The 23,123-nt window shown below is 35.7% G+C and overlaps 2 protein-coding genes across 9 annotated transcripts; both read left to right on the plus strand.

The window, feature by feature from the left end:
• Positions 1–199: 199 nt before the first annotated feature.
• On the plus strand, positions 200–6,572 carry LOC137731317 (cyclin-T1-4). Of its 8 annotated transcripts, none has more exons than XR_015957903.1 (8): positions 299–546; positions 1,151–1,780; positions 1,978–2,059; positions 2,374–2,508; positions 2,846–3,021; positions 3,122–5,790; positions 6,050–6,195; positions 6,295–6,572. XR_015957903.1 is itself a non-coding variant. In XM_068470417.2 (7 exons), exons 2-7 carry the CDS (start codon positions 1,155–1,157, stop codon positions 6,324–6,326), a joined length of 1,197 nt encoding a protein of 398 aa, XP_068326518.2. In that variant the 5' UTR covers positions 200–546; positions 1,151–1,154; the 3' UTR covers positions 6,327–6,572. The 8 variants fall into 8 exon arrangements, 3 of the variants coding, with proteins under 3 accessions (XP_068326518.2, XP_068326519.2, XP_068326520.2); XR_015957900.1 differs by having other exon boundaries at positions 3,380–5,790; XR_015957898.1 differs by having other exon boundaries at positions 313–484; positions 3,380–5,790.
• A 4,046-nt stretch (positions 6,573–10,618) lies between these two features.
• Positions 10,619–20,358, plus strand: LOC137731859 (long chain acyl-CoA synthetase 6, peroxisomal). The gene is made up of 23 exons (XM_068471102.2): positions 10,619–11,003; positions 12,694–12,754; positions 12,855–12,932; positions 13,084–13,155; positions 13,265–13,346; positions 13,510–13,615; positions 13,695–13,771; positions 14,439–14,483; positions 14,610–14,696; positions 15,127–15,216; positions 15,504–15,583; positions 15,677–15,770; positions 16,291–16,379; positions 16,473–16,561; positions 17,096–17,225; positions 17,351–17,469; positions 18,214–18,337; positions 18,422–18,508; positions 19,076–19,179; positions 19,268–19,353; positions 19,584–19,670; positions 19,780–19,866; positions 19,956–20,358. The coding sequence occupies exons 1-23, from the start codon at positions 10,808–10,810 to the stop codon at positions 20,043–20,045; spliced, it is 2,160 nt and encodes a 719-aa protein (XP_068327203.2). The 5' UTR covers positions 10,619–10,807; the 3' UTR covers positions 20,046–20,358.
• Positions 20,359–23,123: the final 2,765 nt, after the last annotated feature.

Below are 23,123 nucleotides of genomic sequence, written 5' to 3' on the forward strand. Positions count from 1 at the left end.
ACCATATCTAAACGGAGTGTTATTTGTTATTTTTTTCATTAAAAATAAAGTTTTTTTGGACTTTTCGTTAGTTTTCCTTAAAATTAAATATGATCACTTAGTACTAGATCTAGTAATATTTCTCTTCACTTGTAAGAGATATGTCTTAAGTTCGATTCTCGCAAAAGACAAATTTGAACTACATTATTGCTAACCTATTAGTATAGATAATATTGTTTGTAATTTAAAAAAAAAAAAAATTAAATCTAGAGAGAGATTTTTACTCCAAAGAAGTACAAGATTCCAAGGTGCGTTAAACGGCGGATTGGATTGTTTGTTTCTGGCCTTGCATTACATCGCCAAATTACAAAATATAAAAAGTTCCTCGCTTTCGGTTTGGGGTTAAACTTGGCATGCTCCTTACGCTTTCTTCCTCCCAAACCCTAATCACTTCGCGTACGATCGCATCCAACCGTGTGATCAGATCGCCATCGCTGCCGATCAGGTCATCGCTCTTATATTTCACGATTGCGATTGTTCTCGACGTCGTCGTTTTGTAGTTGTAAGGTTTTCATCGTTTCAATCTGCCAATTTCTGTGCATTCGGACATCCATAGACTATAGTTGGTTAATTATTCGGTTTGAGGTTCAAATTACTTTACTTTCTGCTTTGATCTGCTTTCATTTATCGTTTTTTTAATTGAATTTGTTTAATTTTAAGGGCAGAGCCATAGGAGGATCTGAAATTTATAGGTTATTCAATTTTGTATTTATTTCACGTATCTATGGTTACATGCATGTTGAGAGATAATTTGGAAGTAGGTGAATCGTAAATTCTGTTTGCTGGGTGTCAGGGATTTAATTGAGGTTTCAAAATTGGAAATTGGTTGAATTTAGAAGCAGGTTGGTTCTTGTGATAATTTAGAGGTTCTTATGTTTTTGAGTTGTTGATTATATGAATTTAGATAGGCTTCGATCGAGTAGAACCATCAAAAATGCATTACGATAACATACTTTTTCTTGTGATTTTGTTAAAGCAATGTTTAACCAGTGTATATTTTTCGTAATCTTCCATGCGTTGTTTGGTTTTTGTTAAATTTAGTTTTGCAGTTTCTCAGGACTTTTCTCTGTTGGTTTGTTCACTTTTTTATTTGTTGTTTTTAACTTGGCAGGAGTATGTCTTTTGCACGTAACTATCGCTCACATGTGGGCACCACTGGTGAAGAGTATTGGCCCACCTTTGGTAGAAATGACTTCAAAAACTTCCACAACTTCAACCACCGGAACAACAACAACTGGAACAGGAGCAGGACCAGTAGCTTTGCTAAGAATTATAACAATTTCCCCAATTTCCAGAATTACGTGGGTGGTTATAAGGAGTACGCTGATAATTCTAATTATTTCAATCCTGACAGTGCACCATCGTTTAAGAGGAGAAAATTTTCAGATTCTACTTGGGGTGATGGTGGGAGACATTATCTGCCACCCAACACATATGAGTTTGTCTCGTCTACCTGCAATAATTATCTTCCTTATGCAAGATCACCCAACACATATGAGTTTGTCTCGTCTGCCTGCAATAATTATCTTCCTTATGCAAGATCCAACGGTGATGCCTCTGCATCTACTACTGGTAAACGTGACCGCTCAAAATTAGATGAGGATGAACTGCCCTTTATGTCAAGGGATGAGATAGAGAGATGCTCCCCGTCTAGAAAAGATGGTATAGATTCAGTGCGTGAAGCGCACTTGCGCTACTCATATTGTTCTTACCTTCAGAATCTTGGATTGCGGCTTGACTTGTAAGCTTCTTTCTTTTCTAGGTGTATCTTTGTTATGTTTTCATTTTACATTCGTTTCCTTGCATTGTTGAACTGGTTTTGTCCAGAACTAGTTGTTATGGTATTTTTAACACTTTGCTAGTTGACTTTCAGTTTCAATGTTTTCTTCTCTTTTTTAAGAATTATGTAATTTACGAACTGAATCATGTCTCTTCCAGGCCCCAGACTACTATCGCTACAGCAATGGTTCTCTGCCATCGGTTTTTCGCCCGGCGATCACACGCTTGCCATGATAGATTTGTGAGTATTGAACTTATTTTTAAATTCATAGCATCTTTTGATGTTATTAAGGTTTCTTTTATGTTAGATACCATAAATTTAATTTCTCATATGATCAGTATTTTAGCATTTAAGATAATCAATCATTTGTTTTGTTCAAAGTCTTTTCCCTTTTATTTTTATGTTTTCTTAATATAACTCATTAACGTATGTTTCTTTTCTCCATAACGTGCTGTTTTTAAATTTCCTACAGCTTTATGTATTATGTGTGTTGTTGGTTTACTCTGTCACTCAATCTGGTAATAATATTTATGACTATTTCGTTTCTTTTCCAGTTGATTGCTACTGCCACTCTTTTCCTAGCTGCAAAGTCCGAGGAGACACCACGCCCTTTGAATACTGTGTTGAGAATGTCTTCTGAGATTTTCCATAAGCAGGATATCAGTTTCTTGTCCTATATGCTCCCCATTGTGAGTGTCTTTACTGTTCTTCTGACCCTCTATGATATGATCTGTTCTCTTCAAAACATTCAGAATTAATACAATCTTCATACACTTTAACTGTCAATATAAACATTATTACATAATCAAATGCCATAACGTTTTTCTTTTCGTTTACGTGAAAAAAACCATTGCATAGCCTTTTTTTTTTTTAATTTTTAAATTCAGATGACTTTTCCTGCGTCCGATATTTTTTTTCTATTTCATGCTATTCAGTACGTCATGTAGAGCATGAAACAAACCTTTTAAGATTTTTCCTTTCACTGGACACTTTCTAGCATTCTGACATATGTTGGTTGTTAAACAGGACTGGTTTGAGCAGTATCGGGAACGGGTGACTGAGGCTGAGCAAATGATACTGACCACTCTAAATTTTGAACTTGGTGTGCAGCATCCATATGCACCACTTACGTCTATTCTTAACAAATTAGGTCTCTCACAAACTGTTCTGGTGAATCTGTCCTTAAGCTTGGTCAGTGAAGGGTAAGCTCATCAATCTGAGATTTCAGCATTTTGCCTACATTTCACTGAATCTTTGTACTTGATCATTATCGACATGTTTGTCTTGCTTTTTTCTACTCAGTTTACCTTGCATGCCTTCCTGAAAATTGTGTTATTAGTAAGATTCACTGTGGCTGTTAAAGGGGGGGTATCATCAGAATTTCAGATTTTGTTGATGTTTGGGTGTGGCTATGGCTGCGGCAGAGGATAAACACTGGTTTTCTTCCTGTTCTCCAAAACTCTGATGCTTGATGCCTGTCTTTGTAATTTTCTTGTTTACAGTATCTACCCTAGTTAGTATTTTGAAATATTAATTCTTTTGGCATGCATATAATTGCAGGATCTACACAAGATTAGAGTTGATCGCCTGTATGATATTCTTAGCTGGCGGATTGATTTGCTGTTCATGGAACTTTTGTTTTACTTCTGAAGTTGAACTGCCGATATTTTGTGGATGAATTTACCATAATAGTCCTCCATCTTGGTCATTGGCTGTTGAATATAGCCAATTAGCCTCATTAGCCATTTTCACATCTTCAACTTACTGGTGGAGTTTATTAAGAAAGTGTCCTGTCCTGCTTGCAAAAATACAGTTTGTAAGACAGGCCTTTTGTGTGCTTGGTTTTGGAGGAAAACCATTGACTAGGCTAGGATTTTCATATTGTGATTGGTAGTCCTTCCTGTCCCCATTGCCGTTTTATGAATCCTCCAATGACTTTTTCTAGTGCCTGCTAACAACGAGGGGTTGACCAGATATCTAGGGGTTGCTTTAGGTTTAAAAGTATGATATATCAGTTTTGAGTATCAGGGCTTGCAGTCTGATTTCAGTTTTGACCAAACTCTTTCTGATGGAAGTTTAAACCCTGGCCCAAAATGTTGCAAATTGTCGTAGAACTGTGGTCACTGACGCTTGAGTCTCAGGAGCTTGTGTAGGTATTTGCCTGACATAGATGTCTTGAAAGTTTTCGGTGTTGTATCTGTTTTTCCATTACAGAATGGAATGGGAGACATTAGCATTTTGTATAGTACCTGCCATTCATCCACCCCGTCTCCCTAAAGAAAAAAAGGAGAGAGATTTAATGCAACACGTCTGAAATGAAAATGACGGAAATTGGCACTGACAGTCCTCATTAATTGGCATTGAGATGCAACTTATTTTCCAAGATGGGGGAATAGGAGCTCAGGAAATATAACAAAATTTTGAAAGTCATTTGAATGCTCTATCATTTTACATGATTTTCGTATCATAATCTTTTTGGTTTAACATCTATTTCTCAGGTAATGATTTGTCTGGATCTAGAACCTGCCCAGATATTTATCTGGGTCAAAACCTTGACTCAGAACTATTTGCTTCCATATACTTGGTATCAGATAATGTCAATTTTCTAGTCCCAACTCCCGTGTAAGTGTTTTTACAGTTTTTAATAAATTTGAGGCCACTTCACAGTTAGTGTGTGCTATTTTTGCTTTAAAAATGTATTTTATCTTCTTTGAGTTTTCTCAATTTTAAACTTTATTTGAACATTTGTTCAAGCGATGGATTTTGCTAGTTATTTGTTCTGAAAAAACAGAAGGAAAAAAAGGTTTTCTTGAATATTCTTTGTCAAAATTTGTTATTTTTGTGAAATATGTTTTATATATTGTAACCGTATCTTCATTTATTTGTAATGATCAGTTTGATCTTAATGCCACTATTGTTGTTATTTGTGATGAATAATTTATTATTTTTATTACTGGCACTATGGACTCCTAGTCCTTCTGTTAGACGACTTTGCTTTACACAGAAGTACACAGCGGAATATTGCCTCACCAGCTAAATAAATAAATAAATCATACATGAGTGAAGGAGATATTGGCATAGACTTTTTATATCCTTCTTGGTTACATCCAGGGATGTTTTTGGTGTGGGGGAAAGGCTACCCAAATCATGGTACAAGTGTTGTAATATTATGTTGCTAACTACAACCCGGAAATCTTTTGAAAAGAGTAAAGGAGTCCTAATAATTTAAGATACATGTACTTATGTTTTGAACGCTAGTGCTTTTCTGTTCTCCGTCTCATTATTTATTTATTCTGAAACCTTGCTGTTGATATAACTTCTGGCTAGGTGATTAAAAAGGTAAAATCACAGTGAGACTAGACTCCGGAGGAAACATGTTTTTCTCTATAAAGTACCCCAGAAGAATTGATGGCATCCATCCCTGTAGTTGCTTGAAAATTCCTACCATTGTTAGATTCCCGGGTTGTTGTAGGGGGCATTCGCCATTTTTTGTATTCCAAGGTCTCACCGAAGTTTTGCTTCAGTAGTTGTTGATATGAGAAAAAGTATACGTATTATAACTCAGATGTGCATATGTATACTATCTGGAACAGACTATAGATGGCCATTCAGCTTCATATCATGCCTGCAACATGGGTGTGGTCGATGATTCTCGTCGGGAACTTAGTAGTTGGGTTATTGTGCATGCTCAATGAGCATCAATGCATGTGTTGGCAAATCTGTCCAGATCCAGCCATTGATCAGAAGATTGTGGATTTTCTTTCAGAAGTTTAATTGTTTGCAATGTCCTGCTTTTGCTTTCTAAAATGAATCATGTATTCGAGTAAAATAGCCGTGCAGCAGATTGGGGACTGGGAATTTTGGTGTCTCTAGATGGGGTGTATCATATTTGCTATAGTTTTGGTACTCTTATCAGCCATCCTGCAGAGATTGTGGAAAATATTCTACCTGACTTGCTGCTTTTGTAGTTGGTAAGAAATTGACTTGTTATTTCATGCCTGATTTGATGTCGTTTTGCTACCAATTTTTTTATGCTATATGTTGCTGACGTACGTTCTATCAATGTGATGTGAAAAATATGCTACTTTGCACTGAGAATTGCCTGGTCTTTCTACTGTTGCCCCAGATGGTTTGGTTTGATGATGTGCCTTTCTGCCTCTCCTATCCCATGGTGGTGGTTCGGTCTCATACTTTCAGAAACTGATTTTGTTTTTTCATTTTATTTTTCAGGCTTCGGAGTTCTCTGTGGCTCCAGTTCAAACCGCATCATATTGCGGCAGGAGCTACCTACCTTGCCGCAAAGTTTCTAAATTTGGATCTTGATTCTTATAAAAATATATGGCAGGAATTCCAAGCTACACCAGATATTCTTCAAGGTATGCATACATGCTTTTTTGTTATCACTGCTGAGGCCTAGCGAGCTGCATTTTCAATTGCGTATATCTAGTTTTAATTTGTGTTAATGGTTGATGCAGCCGTTGCTCAGCAGTTGATGGAACTCTTCTAGATGGATGGAGCATGTTGTTACGCTAGTTTCTGTGTATAAAATTCGGATCGGGGAAAACATACTCGACTTTTGCAGAGGTATGGTGTGAGGAGACGAGGAGAAACGCCAAGATATGATATCGTTTCTCGCGACTGCTTTCCTCTTGAACCTCTTGAAGGCTTAAAAAGTGTAGTTTTTAAATGTTTTGTAACTTTTCGGAGTGGTAACGTACATATTAATGACAAAATCACTACAACGTTTTTCTGATATCTTGTGCTCTATGTTCTTATTTTATCTTTGTCGATTGTCGAAGGAGGTTTTAGACAACATAATGATATAGCGGTTTGGGGCTCCAAATCCATCGGCCTCGGGTGAACGGAGAGATGCTCTCTTGTCACAAATTCAGTACGTGACAAACGTTTATTGTGAGAGGCTGCTGGACACGAGAATATTTCCAAGCATGACAGGAGTTACCTACCGACTACATGTTGCGAAAACATGAATGTTGGTAGGTTAGGGGATGGTAGAATGTTGCTTTCAAGCACTCTCCATATTCAAGAGTTGGAGATTACCTACCCTTCTTTTCATTTATTATGCTCCAGCGTTTGACATGTACCGAATGAATAAAACGCAAAATATGCAACGAAGAGTTTGGCTGCCAAAAATTTCAACGCACACCAAACACTGATGCATACCATATCATTTTGTATCGGTCTCTCTTTTAAAATACATGCTACAAAAGAATTCATATAGTATAGTTGAAGCATACTAAAATTCAGAAGGAATCCAACTTTAAATTTTAACGCTATCATGAAGCCATCCGGCAACGTAGAAGGCATAAAAAATCAGAACGGCCGACGGCCGGCACAAAATAAAAATACATTTCAAAATTCATATTTTTTTAACACAAAATTCAACATCTTATTTAGACTTGGCATTCATGTCGTGTTTTTTGTGTTCGTGTCGTTTTCATGACATACTCGATATCTTAACAGATCGTGTCATGTAACACCCGTTAAAGTCAACAGGTAATATGACCCGATTCGAAATTGACCCGTTAATATTATCAGGTAATATGACCCGACGGGTTACCTGTTGTGACAGCCCATCTCGAAATTTTTGTATCGATGGCATGGGAATGACGTTTTTGCCCTTACTCGTTAATGATTGCGTTTGTGTGTGAATGGGCTACGTTTTGGATCAATTGGGTTTCTTCCCACATATTTGGACCCAATGAGAGATTGGGTTTGGCTTTGGTGATTGGTAAAGCATACACACACACACACACACACACACGTGCACCATTTTATTCCTTTTCTGGTTCTGTCTCTCTCATTCTTCTCGACACTTCTTCCATTTTCACCATATTTGTATGGACAACATCACACCTCACAATTTTGGCACGGATCGAGGTTCCAAATACCCTCTTCGTGTTCCTTGTGACCTAACCAACACACTCATACCCTTGGTTTGGTTGGGAACCCTCGAAAACCCTTTGAATCCGTGGACTTCATTGATGGTACTGTTCACATGCTCGTGATCATGGAAGTTTTATCGAGTTTTATGATCACAGGGAGTCTTAAAACTTTCTCACCAAGCTCGGAGAGCAAGTTTGAAGGATTTCGGACGTCGGGATAGCAAGTTCTAAAGTTGGCTGGATTTTATGAGATTTCTCCGGCGAGATTCCGGCATTTTTGGTGCTTCAAAGTGGTATAAACTTCTTTCCCTTGTCCTAAGCTTCATTTTAACATAAATTTTGTGAAGTCTGGTTGAGAAATGAGTGAGAAAAGTGAGTTTGAAGATTTTCCAGAATTCGACGCCGGATTCTGGTGACTTGAGGTAGGAGACGACGGAATATTCCGTCAAAGTTGACGGAATATTCCTAATGGAGACTATAGGTGTCAGGTTAAAGTTAACGGAATATTCTAGTTTTGACGGAATATTCCCTAACGGCGTTAGGGCCGTCTGTGCGCCAGGCACGTGCCTGCGCGTGAGGCTTCAGAAATTTTTTCTAAAAATATGGGGGTGTTCGTGGGATTGAGTAGGCCATGTTGGTATATTCAAACACTTCATTTTGGCAATGTATGAGAAGTTATTACCTAGTTTTGGTTATGTGCATTAAATTGACGTTTATATAGTTGTTTCGCATATAGGTGAGACCTATCTTGAGGACGAGCACAGTCACTCGAGGCTCGGGGGCTACGACCCTTCCACATACCAGTGAGTGGGCTATTAGTTTTCAGTAAATATCTATATACTTGATTTTTCCCAGAAATTCATTTTAAATGAAAGTATGTTTTGAAGTACCATGCCAAGTATTCATATGTTTTATACATGCATTAATAGTTGCATATATTTATGGTTGACGTTGTGGACGCTCAGGTAAGTAATAGGTGAGTTATCGAATGTTTATGTAAATTGAGGATTATGTGAGATGTTTAGAGAGCTCATTAACCTGCATCCCGATGTTAGTGCTCCGCCAGAGTTGAAGGCCTAGCCTTCACATGATCGTTCACCTCTCGCACCACACACGCTTAACTTGGATCCAAGGCAGGTGCCAGCCTGTTGTACAGACCACTTTAGGTGATTCCGACTTGTAGGTGACTTGCGATACTTCACACAACCTTCACGTGATTGTAGCACTAAAGCGTATTTATTCACACCCAGCTTGTCGTACAGACCACTTTAGGTGGTTCCGACTCGTGTGCAGGCATATTGTTGATGAGATAGATGTATAGTTGCCGAGATGTGGATTTGAGCTCTAGATTCAGCCGTACAGGTCACATTAGGTGACTCCGACTGATATATCATTTGCATTGATTTATATCACCTGGATTACATATTTCATATTGAGATATTTGGCATGGCATATTCATGATTAAAGCTTGTTGAGCATGGTTTTGAGATACGAATATATTCTATTTTCTGGGAAATTATACAAGTTTTACAGGGAGGGGTTACTAGCTTTGATAATTGAAATGGTTTTGAAAAGCTTTGTTTTTGCCCACTCACACTTTCTGTTTTGCGCTCCTCCAGGTTTTAGGTAGAAGTGCTTTGGTGGCTCACGAGGATCTTGACAGTGGTTCTGACAGAACAACACAAATGTAGGATCACCTTTGGGTGTTGTTTAATTAGTACTTGTCCAGTCGGATTGCACTTAGGCTATTTATGCTCTGATTGTGTATTTCACACTTAATCTCGCATTAGCATGTTATCCTAGCTAGTACTGCTAGTAGTTTGGTTTTCATTCACTCGTATTTCTTATATCTTTATTGTTTCCGCATTGTGCACATGGTTACGTCACCCTCACGTGACGGCCAGCATACCTTGATTTCGGTCGGGGTGTGTCACCTGTTAAGGAAAATATATTTTAAATCAATAAATATTGAAAATGAAAAATATAATTTGACCCAAAAAAATTGAAAAACATAATACTAAATTTGTATATGTATATGACATTATCACATGAATATTACTTCAAAAGACAAAAACAACATTTGTCTTTTAAGTATTACATACCCCAAAATAAGAGTCTAATGCGCAAACATTGGTATATTACTAAACAAATGTTAAAGGATATGCAAAATGAAAGGAGTTGCGTTTCAAGGTTGAGGAAACCTTGCATGTTTTTTACGGTAAAACCCTTCAATTTTCATCAATCACAAAAAGAAATGATATTGGTTTATTTTGAATTCTCTTAAAAAGACTATTCATGAGGGTTTGTATGGTTCTAAAAATTCAAACGAAGATGTACCCATCCTCAAAGCGTACACGATGTGATCACGAGTGCTTGCATAATTTTTTTCACATTTTTTGCACTTGTAAGTTAATTATTATATTTTTAATGTGTTTGGTATTTTTAAATTACTTGATATTTTTATTTTAATGTGTTTTATAATTTTTTTAATCTCACTCCTTGCCTATAGTATACTATAAAAATAAATAAAACTTAAATTTTTAAATTTTATATAGAATAATAATAAGATAATACATATTTTAATACACAATATATGCATATACTATATGGTTATTATATTTTATAGTATGTTTTTTTAAGTAGTTTAAAAAAAATTAAAATCATCAAAATCATATTTTTCTTAACATGTTGAAACAGGTTATTCGTATGTCATTCTCGTGTAAATTTGTTAAGGACCCAATATTAATGGGTTATTATTGTGTGATCTGATAACGATCCGATTAGTTATCGGATCGATCCTAAACCTGTTATTTTTATATCGTTTTCGTGTCGTGTAAGAAATTGTTAGGTTTAATATTATTACTACATATTTATTATTAATCATTTTCTTTGCATTATTTCTAATTTCGTCCGTACTCATGTCATTGTCACACACCTTGATCTCTTCCTGATCGCTATCGTTGGGAGCCGCGCCCTTGTTGTTTCGAATCCCGGGGTAATATTCTCGAGAAACAAACAGAAAGTTAAGTGCTCACGAAAAGCTGACCTCACTGGATAAAAACACAAGAAGCGGCTAAAAGATTTAATGGCTCACGACGCCAATCCAGTTTCTTCTGCTGTGATCTGCTCATTGGAAGCTAAGACGAACGTCCCAACGCTACTTCGGATGGATTCAGCGGCAGCTCAGCGTCGCCTTAAAACAATCAACCGCCACCTCGCCACCGGCGTCGACTCCGAGTCCCCTCTCCGGCCCAATCCCACCGTCGGCGAGTTCTTTTCCGGTGCGCCGTCCCTCTGTGCTTATTATTTTTCCAGCTCAATTTTGGTTTTGAATTTTGATCGCGTAGGTGCCATTAATGCCCCCAGATTTTGTGGTGTCTTGATTTTGGGGGACTTTTGAGCTTCCAAGAGCTCGATACAGATTACATATTTCGGGCATTGAGAATCAGAAAAGAGTTTTCATACCTCTGGTTTTAGATTGTTTGATCATACGTTTCGACTTCAGTTGAGGATCATACAGTTTTGAATTGTTTTTTCAGTAAAGGGTGATTCTTTGTATCATTTCAGCAGTTCCAATTCATTGATTTAGAAACCCGTTAGACAGTTAATGTTGCGTCTCGATTTATAAGAGATTTGGATTTGAATTCTTTTTTGTTAATGGGTTTCTTTGTTTTTAAAAGTACTAGTTTTTGTGCTCTTAAGGTTTTATATTTCTTTTCCTTTTTGTCGAAATTTGCATGTGAAATTGATCATTTTGAAACGGGGTGCAATTCAAATGCTCAAGAATATTTCCCCACTTATACACAAATTATGTGTTTTTATAACATATTATGCAAACAAAACTTGAACTGAATAGCCAAAATCTAATCCCTCTTTCAAATCAGAAATGTCAAATGCAAGTGTGCTGCTGGATTGCAATTCATGTTTTTTGTTCGCGAATCACTTTTGGACTTTGTTGAAAGTTACTTTTGTTTTTCTTTTGTCCTTTTCAGTTAGACATTAATAGTTGTTCGCGGAATTTGTTACTGATGAAACTTTGAAGGCTACTTTTGTTTTTCTTTTGTCCATTTCAGTTAGACATTAATACTTGTTCAGATGTCGTCATGTTTTGTTTTTGTGGGGATTTTGGTCCATGGGATCCAAGAGACCATTTTGAGTGGACTTTTGATTCGAGGGAGGTATGGCAGTGCTTTATGGGAAATATGGAAAGACCGTTGGGTTTAGGGTTTAGAAAAATATACTTGGGAGTTCATCATTTTGTCCTTCCATTGGTCTGAATTCTGTGAAACTTCACCTTCTATCTCCCACATCCAAGCACATATAAGCATTTGACAATGATATTTGTTCCCTCTCTGATGGGAAAAATGGACTGATCTAGCTGATGAAGAGCACTGAAGATTTGGATACAAACTTATATAAAAACTTGGATCAGTAAAATGAAGAGGACTACCATGACAAAGAAGATGGACTATATGAAAAATCGGAGTTTGACTTAGTACTTACAGGGCAAATCCTTTCTACAATTGGTAGCATTGTTTTCTCTTCGATTGATTAAATATTGTCTGTTTTTTGTTTGCCTTATGTTTTGTTTTGTATCTGTCGCTTTTTTTTTTCCTGGTTGTCTTGTTTAGTTCTTTTGCATTATGTGTTTCATAATGAAAAACTTTGGCCGTTTACATTATGTATGGGATATGTCACTGCATGAATCCTGCTTTGTGGGATATTGTGAAAGTGATAATGGATAAGTTTGTTGCTCAAAAGATAAATTTCTGAGGGGTATTGAGGGCTTTCAAGTGGGATAGGAAATGAAAATTAGATTCTTTAAGGTTTGGTTTCTTTGTTTTGTGGTGGACTATAGAATAAGTGGGAACAAGTTGGTAAAGGTGGTTAGCAATTTGTTCTGGAAACGTGTCTAGGATGTTTAACTTATTGGCTCTAATACATATATTAATATCATTAAATTCTTAACAGAGCATGGGTACAGTGTGGTGCTTCCAGAGAAATTAGACACAGGAAAGTGGAATGTATACAGGTGGGTATATTCCCTTTTTTCGTTTGTGCTGCCCCAACAAGATCCTTGGCTATTCATGTCATGTGAGAACAATATTTTTGTTTTGTTGTTGTGGTGACAGATCTGCACGCTCCCCAATGAAGCTTGTTAGTAGATTCCCTGATCATCCTGAAATTGGTACACTGCATGATAATTTTGTGTGAGTCAGCTACTTTTTGCCAAATTACACAAGTACATTTAAGCTCAATAATTTCCTACAATTATCTGCCCTACATTTATATGTCTAACCACTGTTGTTTAGTTCCCTTGGAATTTGCTAACTGACTTCATCTAACTTTTGTCAATATTAGGCATTCAGTTGAAACTTTCCGAGATTACAAATACTTGGGCACACGAATTCGTGTTGATGGAACAGTTGGAGAGTGAGTGCCTTTTATATAATTAACATCTCAGTTCCTGTGAATTACAATTGTTTGGGCTCATGCATCCAGTGAATCCTCACCCATTTTCATTTGTTTTTCTGCCTTCAAGTTACAAGTGGATGACATACGGAGAAGCAGGTACTGCTCGGTCAGGAATAGGTTCTGGCCTAATTTATCATGGAATACCAAAGGTGTAATTTCATTAATAATTCCATGGTTCCAATATACTTCCGTTTATTGGTCATTGAACTTTATCTCTGTAATTAGTTCCTTGAAACCTGAAACTACTGAGTGGATTTCCCTGATGTTACTTGACATCAAATCCTCTTTAAACTTTTATGTCTTTAACTACAGGGATCTTCAATTGGATTGTATTTTATTAACAGACCTGAGTGGCTCATTGTTGATCATGCCTGCTCTGCGTATTCGTACATATCAGTTCCTTTGTATGACACTCTAGGTTTGTGCTACTTTTCTTGTATTTTTCCAATCTTGGTCTATGGTTCAGATGTTACAATTGAATATGATATTCTTTGCAGGTCCAGATGCTGTCAAGTATATTGTAAATCATGCTGTTATACAAGTTATCTTTTGTGTGCCTCAAACATTGAATAGTGTGAGTTTAAGTTATTATCACCCTCTATAACTTCACAATATTTTCATGAGTTGTAAAAACTTTATCTTGTAACCTTCTTTCTTCCTCAGTTTTATATATTTAGGTATTAAATGACAACTAAATGTTTGTTTTTATATTTTTGGAAGTGCTCATATGATAACATATACATCTTTGTGTAAATGCCATCACAAAATGTTTTGAGCAAGTGTTTATCAGGTTGAATTGCTGTATGGAATATAGACCAGATGCTAATTTAGATGTCATCTTAAATATCCAAAAAAGAAAAAGAATAGATAACAAGAGCAGGAAAAGCTCAACAAAAGGCGAAAATCCTTAACAGTCACACTATAAACCTAGCTTGGAAACTGTTTCTTCTGAACTATGTGGTGTCGACTTCTTTCACCTTGGCATTTAACTCATGTTTGGCCAAAATTACTGTCAAAGTATGGTTTGGTGTGTCATTTCTCACTGTTTCAATTTTATCTTAAGGTGTATTTTTCCTTGCAGTGTATATAATCTATATAACTTGTAGACTGAAATTGTTCATGTTGTTAGTAATAAATCATAAATGAGTGCATAATTATAGGAAAATTGAGGATTAGATTCCATATTGTTATATTACATGGCTCTGAATTTCTCAATTGATTCTCGTCATTTGGAACTGCAGTTGTTGAGCTTCTTGGCGGATATTCCAACTGTACGCCTGATTGTGGTATGAGAATACAACTCATAGTATTAAATTAATCTTTGTATTAGTGAAAGTTGAATGTGATGTTGACTTTGCACAGTTTATATATCTTTTAAAATAATGTCTTCATTTGCCCTCGATATTATTCAGGTTGTTGGGGGGATGGATGATCAAATGCCATCTCTTCCATCATCGGCTGGAGTGAAGGTTGTAACATACTCAAAATTGCTGTCTCAGGTAATTCCTTTATTCCCTATGAATCCACCAAATCATTGAAACGTCTGTGGATATCTGTCAAAGATCTTCTCATGGATGCATAAATGATATACATCCAAGCATTAGATGCATTTTTCTGTGTAAACATTAGCATAAAGAATGCGTTGAGCAGTGCTAAAATCAACTCACAGACATAAACCCGTAGCATAAACACTCCTGAAATAGCCATTTCGTCATAGCTGCATATTGGATATTTTCTGCGTCCTAAACCACACATTGTCTTCTTCTTACATATTTTAATGCAGTCTGTTCACACACTTAATGAACATTAAATGTTTTTTATCTGCTCATGTTGCCACTTGGATATTATGACTCTTATCATAGTTAAACTCCTTAGTATCTGATGATATAACTTTGAGTGATGTGCTTCTTATCCATTGTATTATTTCAGGGCTCTAGTAGTCTTCAGCCTTTTTGCCCACCAAAACCAGAGGATGTTGCAACAATATGCTACACAAGTGGTACAACAGGCACCCCAAAGGTACGATTTAAAGAACTATTAACTTTTAGCTTTTTTCGATCACAAATGTATATTACAACTTGTAGCTTTCTGATGAAGTTAGTGTGTTCCGCAAGAAATGGTTTAGCTTCTATATTTTCATATATTGTTCTGAGTTCTCCTTTTATAACTGTTGGATATTGTGGAAGAAACAAGAATTCTAGGGCTGCCTCCTCCTCAAATATGACTATGTTAAATACTTTCCATATCTTATTTATACCCCATGTATTGTAAGAATTGCACTATAACCAACAATAACATTTGGCCAGGGAGCTGTATTGACTCATGGAAACTTGATTGCAAATGTTGCTGGGACCACGATTGCTATCAAATTCTACCCATCCGACGTGTGAGTATCTGTAGTTTTGTGTGCTTCTTAGAAAACAGTAGTGTATTTTTAATCAGAATTTTTATTTCATACACATTACCTTGTACTTTCCAGCTACATATCATATCTTCCTTTGGCACACATTTATGAGCGGGTTAACCAGGTCATGACAGCACACTTTGGAGTTGCTGTTGGATTCTACCAAGGGGTATGAAACTTGTTTAAACATTTCCCTTTTTAACAGTTTCCCATCATATCTTGAATCTGTGGTATTGTCTCCCCACTGAAACAAAAACCTGTCCATTTGTTATAGAGGTTTACTTCTTCGTAAAGGCTTTTTCTATATCTGTTTTCTTGAAATGCAATAAAAACTGTGCCAGAATCAATCTGCCGTTAAAAATTAGTCTGCATTTTACTGAAGGGTAGATGCATGTTGCCGTATTAAATTTTTCTCAATTATACTGGATTCAAGCATGTAAGACTTTACTAGAAGTGATGAATTTCCTAAAGGAATCTGATGCAATTGTAATATTGATTTATAAACATCAACATCGATCTAAACCTTTTGGAACCTATTGACAAACTGCTGACCAACACGTTGTAATATGTGCTATATGTTAGAGTCGTTAGGCTAGCTGGTTTATTTATAATTTTGTATTTTTTATTTTGGTTTAATTACGTATCTTTAGAGACAAGCCTTACAGCGTTCATTTAACTGTCCTATGCAGGATAATTTAAAATTAATGGATGATATGGCAGCTCTAAGACCTACCATCTTCAGCAGTGTTCCTAGGCTGTATAACAGAATATATGCGGGGTAAAAAAAAATTTCAATTGCTTATGTGATTGTTCACCAATAAGAAACTAATACAGTTAAACAGACATTAACTCGGCTATTCTAGTTTTTCAGTATTACAAATGCGGTCCAGACATCTGGTGTACTGAGGGAGAGGCTATTTAATGCTGCTTACAATGCCAAGAAGCAGGCACTATTAAGTGGTAAAGCATATTGCCACTAAATTCTTTTTGCACTATAACATGAGAATCTACGTCTCACACAATTGTTTATGCTTAAACTTTTAAACTTCTTTTTGCGGACGTAACAAAATGTATGATCTTATGGAAATGGTTTAAGGTGTAAAATCTAGGTGCCAACGTTCAAGTAGAAAATATATCATGTTTAACTTTGAAATAATAGAAAACTACAATTGTGGAAATATAGAAACAAAACTACAAGTGAATCGGGTGATATTCTTTTCTTAAAGTAGAAATGTAGCAGCTTTAAGGAACTAGTTGTGGAAAATTAGAAACAAAACTACAAGTCAATCAGGTGATATTCTATAAATGTAGAAATATAGCAGCTTGAAAATGAGATTGACAAAAAATGTTTTCTTGACCCTGCCTCGTGGTTTCCTTGAACATTCTGTTAGCCACAGCTGACAAGGGATGAGTCTAAACTGTTTTGATGCTAATTATTTCCTTGTATTGTGTACTTTTCACTATTTCTTATTGTATCACGATGTCATATTATAGGAAAAAATCCACCCCCCATGTGGGATAGATTGGTATTCAATAAGATAAAGGCTAAGCTAGGAGGACGAGTTCGTTTTATGACGTCAGGTGCTTCACCTTTGTCACCTGATGTAATGCAATTTTTGAAGATGTAAGTCTTTTACATTTCTAGGCATATTGAATGCCAAAAGGAGTCACATGTGGTTGGTTTTTATTTCATAGTTTTTATTCTTTTGCATCTACCGGGCTTATAAACTAATGATGATTTATTCCCAGATGCTTTGGTGGTGAAGTGGCCCAAGGGTATGGAATGACTGAGACTTCTTGTATTATTAGTGTTATGGATGGGGATGACAACATATGTGGGCATGTTGGCTCTCCTAATCCAGCTTGTGGTGAGTTATTGTCCATTGACTCTGAATTTAACGCAGCTAATTAATGGCATCATTTAGGTTCTTTTCGAATAATGCGGACCAAAAATTTGAGCTTTTTATTCTTTGACACTTCTACTGTCCCGAGAGTCGGACTTAAGTTAGCTGGCACAAATGTGATTGTGGAAACTTGTGCTATTCAAGTGTCAATTTCTTCTCCTCAATGATTGTTAAGCACTCGCATGACCTCATACTTCTCGATAGCATATATCTTCACAGATGGAGGGATTATGCCCGAACCAGTTCAATGATTGCATTTGTCACGCAAACGAGATTCACCTGGTCATCATTATCTGACTATTATGATGCCTTAGAATCATATAATTTTCGTCACAGTTATTCAGATGTGATAAGCTGGTTGTGCAGAACTATTGGAATGACTGGTTCCATTATATGTTCGCATGTAGGGCTGTTGACAAAACAAACTAGTGCAGTCCAACCTAAGTTGGCTTAGTCAGGTTATTGTAACATTAATCTGGCAAAGCGGACCTGATCTGACCTTTTAATAATGCATTAATAATCATATTTCCCCTAATGGTATGTTGAACATGTAGTTTCAATTGCTTGCATTCCTATCCACATGTTTGATTCAATATGAATGCATGCAATAAATGAGCTATACATCTGAAGATGGTGCTTGAATTCATGGTGAAATTTGTGTCAGATTAATAATGCCTTAAAAATTTATTTTCATATTTTTGATTCCAGAAATAAAGCTTGTTGATGTTCCAGAAATGAACTATACATCTAATGATCAACCGTATCCTCGTGGTGAAATCTGTGTGAGGGGTCCTATTATATTCCAAGGATATCACAAAGATGAAGTGCAGACGTATTCAACTTACCTGTTAATCACTTGTTTTAAATGTTGTTCATTCAGTCAGATATTAAATTAGTCTGATATTGTACCGGATAGGAGGGAAGTGGTCGACGAAGATGGATGGCTTCATACTGGAGACATTGGGTTGTGGTTACCTGGAGGTCGTCTGAAAATTATTGATAGGTGAGATCATGCCATCCTAAATGATAGCTTCTAATATATTTACACCGATTTTGCTCAAATCAGGACAGTATCATGCTTTATATTTTGAAACTGTGATGCGCATATGGTAACCTTGTCAAATTCAAATTGGTAATAGTGTGAAGTTATAAATATATATATATATATATATATATATATATATATATATATGCGCTAGGGCTCATAAGATTTCCCAGGCAATTGCTGACAATCATATAAAGCAAAAGACGCACGGCATACTTTGCACAATTAGAATCGGACATGCCCTAGCATGGGTTTATAATGCATGGTCCCCCAATGATATTCACTGAGCATTTGCAATTAAAATGCCTACAGGTTGGATGCTAAGGGTTAAACGAACTGTGATGGTTCTACTTTCCCCATCCCCCGCCCCCAAATCCTGCCTATTTTTCTTGAGAAAGTTAATTTGACCGACACCACGTATGGAGAGAATGTATTGAAATGACAGGATTTATCGTGCTTAGAGCATATTAGTCCTCTTTTATCATGTGGACAGCTTATAACTGGAGGTTTTGTGTACCCTTGTAGGAAGAAGAACATTTTCAAGTTGGCACAGGGAGAGTATATAGCTCCAGAGAAAATCGAGAATGTCTATGCCAAGTGCAAGTTTATTGCCCAGTGCTTTGTTTATGGTATGAATTTAGAATCTGTTAAGTCTCTCTCTCTCTCTCTCTCTTTCATATGATGGGTTGCTGACTGCTTATTTGCTGCTATTCGTAGGCGACAGCTTTAATTCTTCTTTAGTAGCGATTGTCGCAGTCGACCCGGATGCATTGAAAGCATGGGCTGATTCTGAAGGCATTAAGGTGAAAGTATCACAATTCAGTTGTACAACAAAATGAAGATAATAAGTATCATGCTTGAGGAGCTAGTAACGTTTGGTTGACCATTTTGCTCGTGCACATAAATAAGTGTTTGGCCTTTCAATATTTCCTACAACTAATTGATAATCTTCGTTCAGTTACTTCTCAAAAAGTCGGAACAATTGGAAACAGTTTAACTTCTGAATAACTTCTCTGGTGATGTTTGGGTGCAGTTTGAAGATGTAGGGAAACTATGCAATGACCCAAGAGCAAGAGCAGCTGTATTGGCCGATATGGATGCTGTTGGCAGGGAAGCTCAGGCAAGTTATTTAATAAAATTACTCAAATGCTATCTGTTTCTTGCAATGCACGCTGTTCAAATTAAACGTTGGATGTTTTCATAAATAATTCAATAATATTTCTCTTCAGTTGAGAGGTTTCGAATTTGTAAAAGCCGTGACACTGGTGCTTGAACCGTTCACATTGGAGAATGGACTGCTCACTCCAACATTTAAGGTAAGTATTCAGTTTCAAAAAATTGATAGCAAATGGATGGACGGATTAACGTGACTCACATTCTCTCATTGCATACTTGACCTCTTCAGATCAAGAGACCTCAAGCAAAGGAGTACTATGCAAAAGCAATATCGGCCATGTATTCAGAGCTCGCCGTTTCTGAATCCTCCACTCGATAGCTTTAAGTGATGCAATGAGGAGCAGCCAAATTGATGCTCTCAACCAGCCACGGAAAAACCGAAAAAAAAGGAAAAAGAGAGACAAGTATAGGATGGAGAAGAAATAAGAGAAGCAGCTAAGCAGACAGAGAGAATGGAGGCCAAGCATTCTTGCAAGTAGATTCCATGCTCTGTGGAGGTGACACAATGAAAGACATGGTTTTCAAAGCGTCTCTCGTGCTTTTCTTATGTCCTTTTATTTGTTTCTAAAAGTGAATTAACAAATTAGAGTATCATCATAATCTAATAAATACAAATTAGAACTTTCAGGTCATGATTTTGATTGGTGATTTAGACATTAGCTTGAAATTATGCCCGCGGTTTGTTGCTGGATTAGAAATTGTATAGATAATTATGTTTGAAAAACTAACAAAGCTAAATCTAGTGTAATGAGTAGATGTCTAACCTTACAACAGTGTTTAAAATTGAACCAATAAATGCACCCGTAACTTTGTAGAAGTGCTTAAATTGTAGGTAATAGATTTAATATTTAGGTTTGATACACTACTACAATATTAGCTTTAGGTGGCGGATGATGGTGTCGGATATTAGAAAAATCTTGTCGGATAAAATATATCAGACACATCATTTAATTAGTGGCGGATATTTAATGTTGGATATCATAAAAATACTGTCGGTTATAAACGACAATATTTTTGAATCCTGTTTTTTATAATATTTTTGAAGTTTCTGGCGGTTTTTAAGTTAATTGTGGCGGTTATAACCTTCAGAAATTGACTATTTTATTATTTTACTTTCTAGCGGTTATTATTTTAGAATTCTGTCGGTTATAACCAACATAAATGAAAATTTTATTATTTTAATATGTTATATTGATTAAAAATAAATAAATACACACATATTTTAAATATTTTTTTTTTCACTCATGACCCTAAAGTCTAATGAACCCAATTCCCACAAGCCATAAATTTTCTGAGAGAATAATAACAATAGACTACAATCTGAAGCTCTATCATTTTTGTAATAAGCATTATGCTCCCTCACAGGCAAGCAACAAGATACAAAGAAATTCAAACAATTTTTTTCAATGCGTCACAAAGCACATTGTCTGGCACATAAACACACATGAACATCTGGTGTACTCTATAATGTCTGATTTTATTATTTTAAAATGTTATATTGATTAAAAATAAATAAATAAACACATGTTTTTATTTTTATTTTTTTTCACTCATGGCCCTGTCGGATATAATTGACACGAACAAAGCAAAATTTTGGATGGCCGCCAAAATAATCTATGAAAGGTTTTTTTTTTTTGCGATTTTTTACACATGCTATCTCGGAGTATATACAAACATATCTGATGGTTGGATCGTTGAAACTAGTTTCATAGAATGCATATCCTATCAAATTGATAGATTTAACAAACACTTAAAGAGTTAATGTTATACTTCCATTAAGTATAAAATAAGATTTATCCACTAGTGTAAATATTTTAAATTGAAGATCAAATTCATTCATTGCATTCTTATAGGGTTGAGGAGTGTAGCTGTAAAAAATCATCAAAATCAGAGCTAAAATAACCGTTAAATTGTGATTTTTCGTTTATAACCGTCGAAATTTTTTGTTTTGTTACCTAATCTCTGAATGTTTGTTTTTTGTGATTTTTTACGTATACGATCTCGAAGTGTGTACAAACAAGTTTGACGGTTAGATCATTGAAAAAAGTTTCGTAGAATGTGTATTGCGTCAAAACAGTAGATTAAATAAACACTTAAGAGTTAATGTTATACTTATTGAGTATAAAATCTTAGTGTAAATATTTTAAATTGAAGATCAAATTTATTCATTGCATTCTTATAGTGTCGAGGAGTGTATCTGTAAAAAATCATTAAAATCGGAGCTAAAATAACTGTTAAATTGTGATTTTTCGTTTATAACCGTCAAAAACTTTTGTTCCGTTACGTAATCTTTGAATATTTTTTTTTTTTACAATTTTTTACGTATGAAACTCGGAGTGTGTACAAATAAGTTTTATGGTTGGATCGTTGAAATTTTTTTCGTAGAATGCATATCACGTCAAAAGGGTAGATTAAACAAACACGTTAATATTACACTTCCATCAAGTATAAAGTAAGATTTGTGGTATCCACTAGTGTAAATATTTTTAATTGAAGATCAAATTTATTCATTGTATTCTTATAGGGTCGAGGAGTGTAGTTGTAAAAAATCATTAAAATCGGAACTAAAATAACCGTTAAATTGTGATTTTTCGTTTATAACCGTCGAAAGCTTTTGTTCCATTACGTAATCTTTGAATGCTTTTTTTTTGTGATTTTTCACGTATGCGATCTCGGAGTGTGTACAAACAAGTTTGACGGTTAGATCATTGAAAAAAGTTTCGTAGAATGTGTATCGCGTCAAAACAGTGATAAATGTGAAAAATGGTAGAACAGGAAGCAGACAAATTTGCAACCAATTGGTTGTGTATGAGTATCGGACAAAGTTAAAAGTCGACAGAAAGAAACCAAATGGTAGAAATTGAAAAAATATATGGTCTTGAATTGAGCACTTCATCAAACTAACAGCAATAAAATCTCATATAATCTGTCAAAAACCTAAACAGAGAATGAAAAAGATAATTTCAAGACCTTGTAACGTTGAGGCCACATACAATTGTAGTATGGTTGATGCACCTGATATTCAATGAAAGACGGTTAATGGAGACAGTAATGTTAGCAATGGAGGAATTGAATTGATAATTAAAACTACAAGATCAAATGAAGGCCAGTCTAATAAGCCAAAATATGTAGGGCACTAAAGAAATTATTGACCAGTGATAGATAAGTACATGTGAAACTAAACAAATTTTTCATTACTATCAACTCGAAAAAATAACATATGCAATCCAAAAAATGTTGATATAGAGTTGAACCATCGATGCCTGAAATTGGTATTTCAACCATTAACTCACTTCATGAATATGTTTGTTTGCTGAATGGTTTTAGTTGAAGTTGTGAAAGAAAATGTAATTTCTTAAAAGAAGGGAAAAACACAGACACGAATAAGTGTAAGTAT

This window comes from Pyrus communis, chromosome 16 (genome assembly GCF_041283825.1).
Source record: "Pyrus communis isolate YQ-2024b chromosome 16, ASM4128382v1, whole genome shotgun sequence".
NCBI classification, from domain to species: domain Eukaryota; kingdom Viridiplantae; phylum Streptophyta; class Magnoliopsida; order Rosales; family Rosaceae; genus Pyrus; species Pyrus communis.

Coding starts and splice junctions, on each gene's coding strand:
- LOC137731859 (XM_068471102.2), top strand. CDS start 10,808: ATGGCTCACGACGCCAATCCAGTTTCTTCTGCTGTGATCTGCTCATTG. Junction 15,217..15,503: donor GTACAACAGGCACCCCAAAG/GTACGATTTAAA, acceptor ACATTTGGCCAG/GGAGCTGTATTGACTCATGG. Junction 19,867..19,955: donor TGCTCACTCCAACATTTAAG/GTAAGTATTCAG, acceptor TGACCTCTTCAG/ATCAAGAGACCTCAAGCAAA.
- LOC137731317 (XM_068470419.2), top strand. CDS start 393: ATGCTCCTTACGCTTTCTTCCTCCCAAACCCTAATCACTTCGCGTACG. Junction 485..1,150: donor TCGCCATCGCTGCCGATCAG/GTCATCGCTCTT, acceptor TTAACTTGGCAG/GAGTATGTCTTTTGCACGTA. Junction 6,196..6,294: donor TACACCAGATATTCTTCAAG/GTATGCATACAT, acceptor TGGTTGATGCAG/CCGTTGCTCAGCAGTTGATG.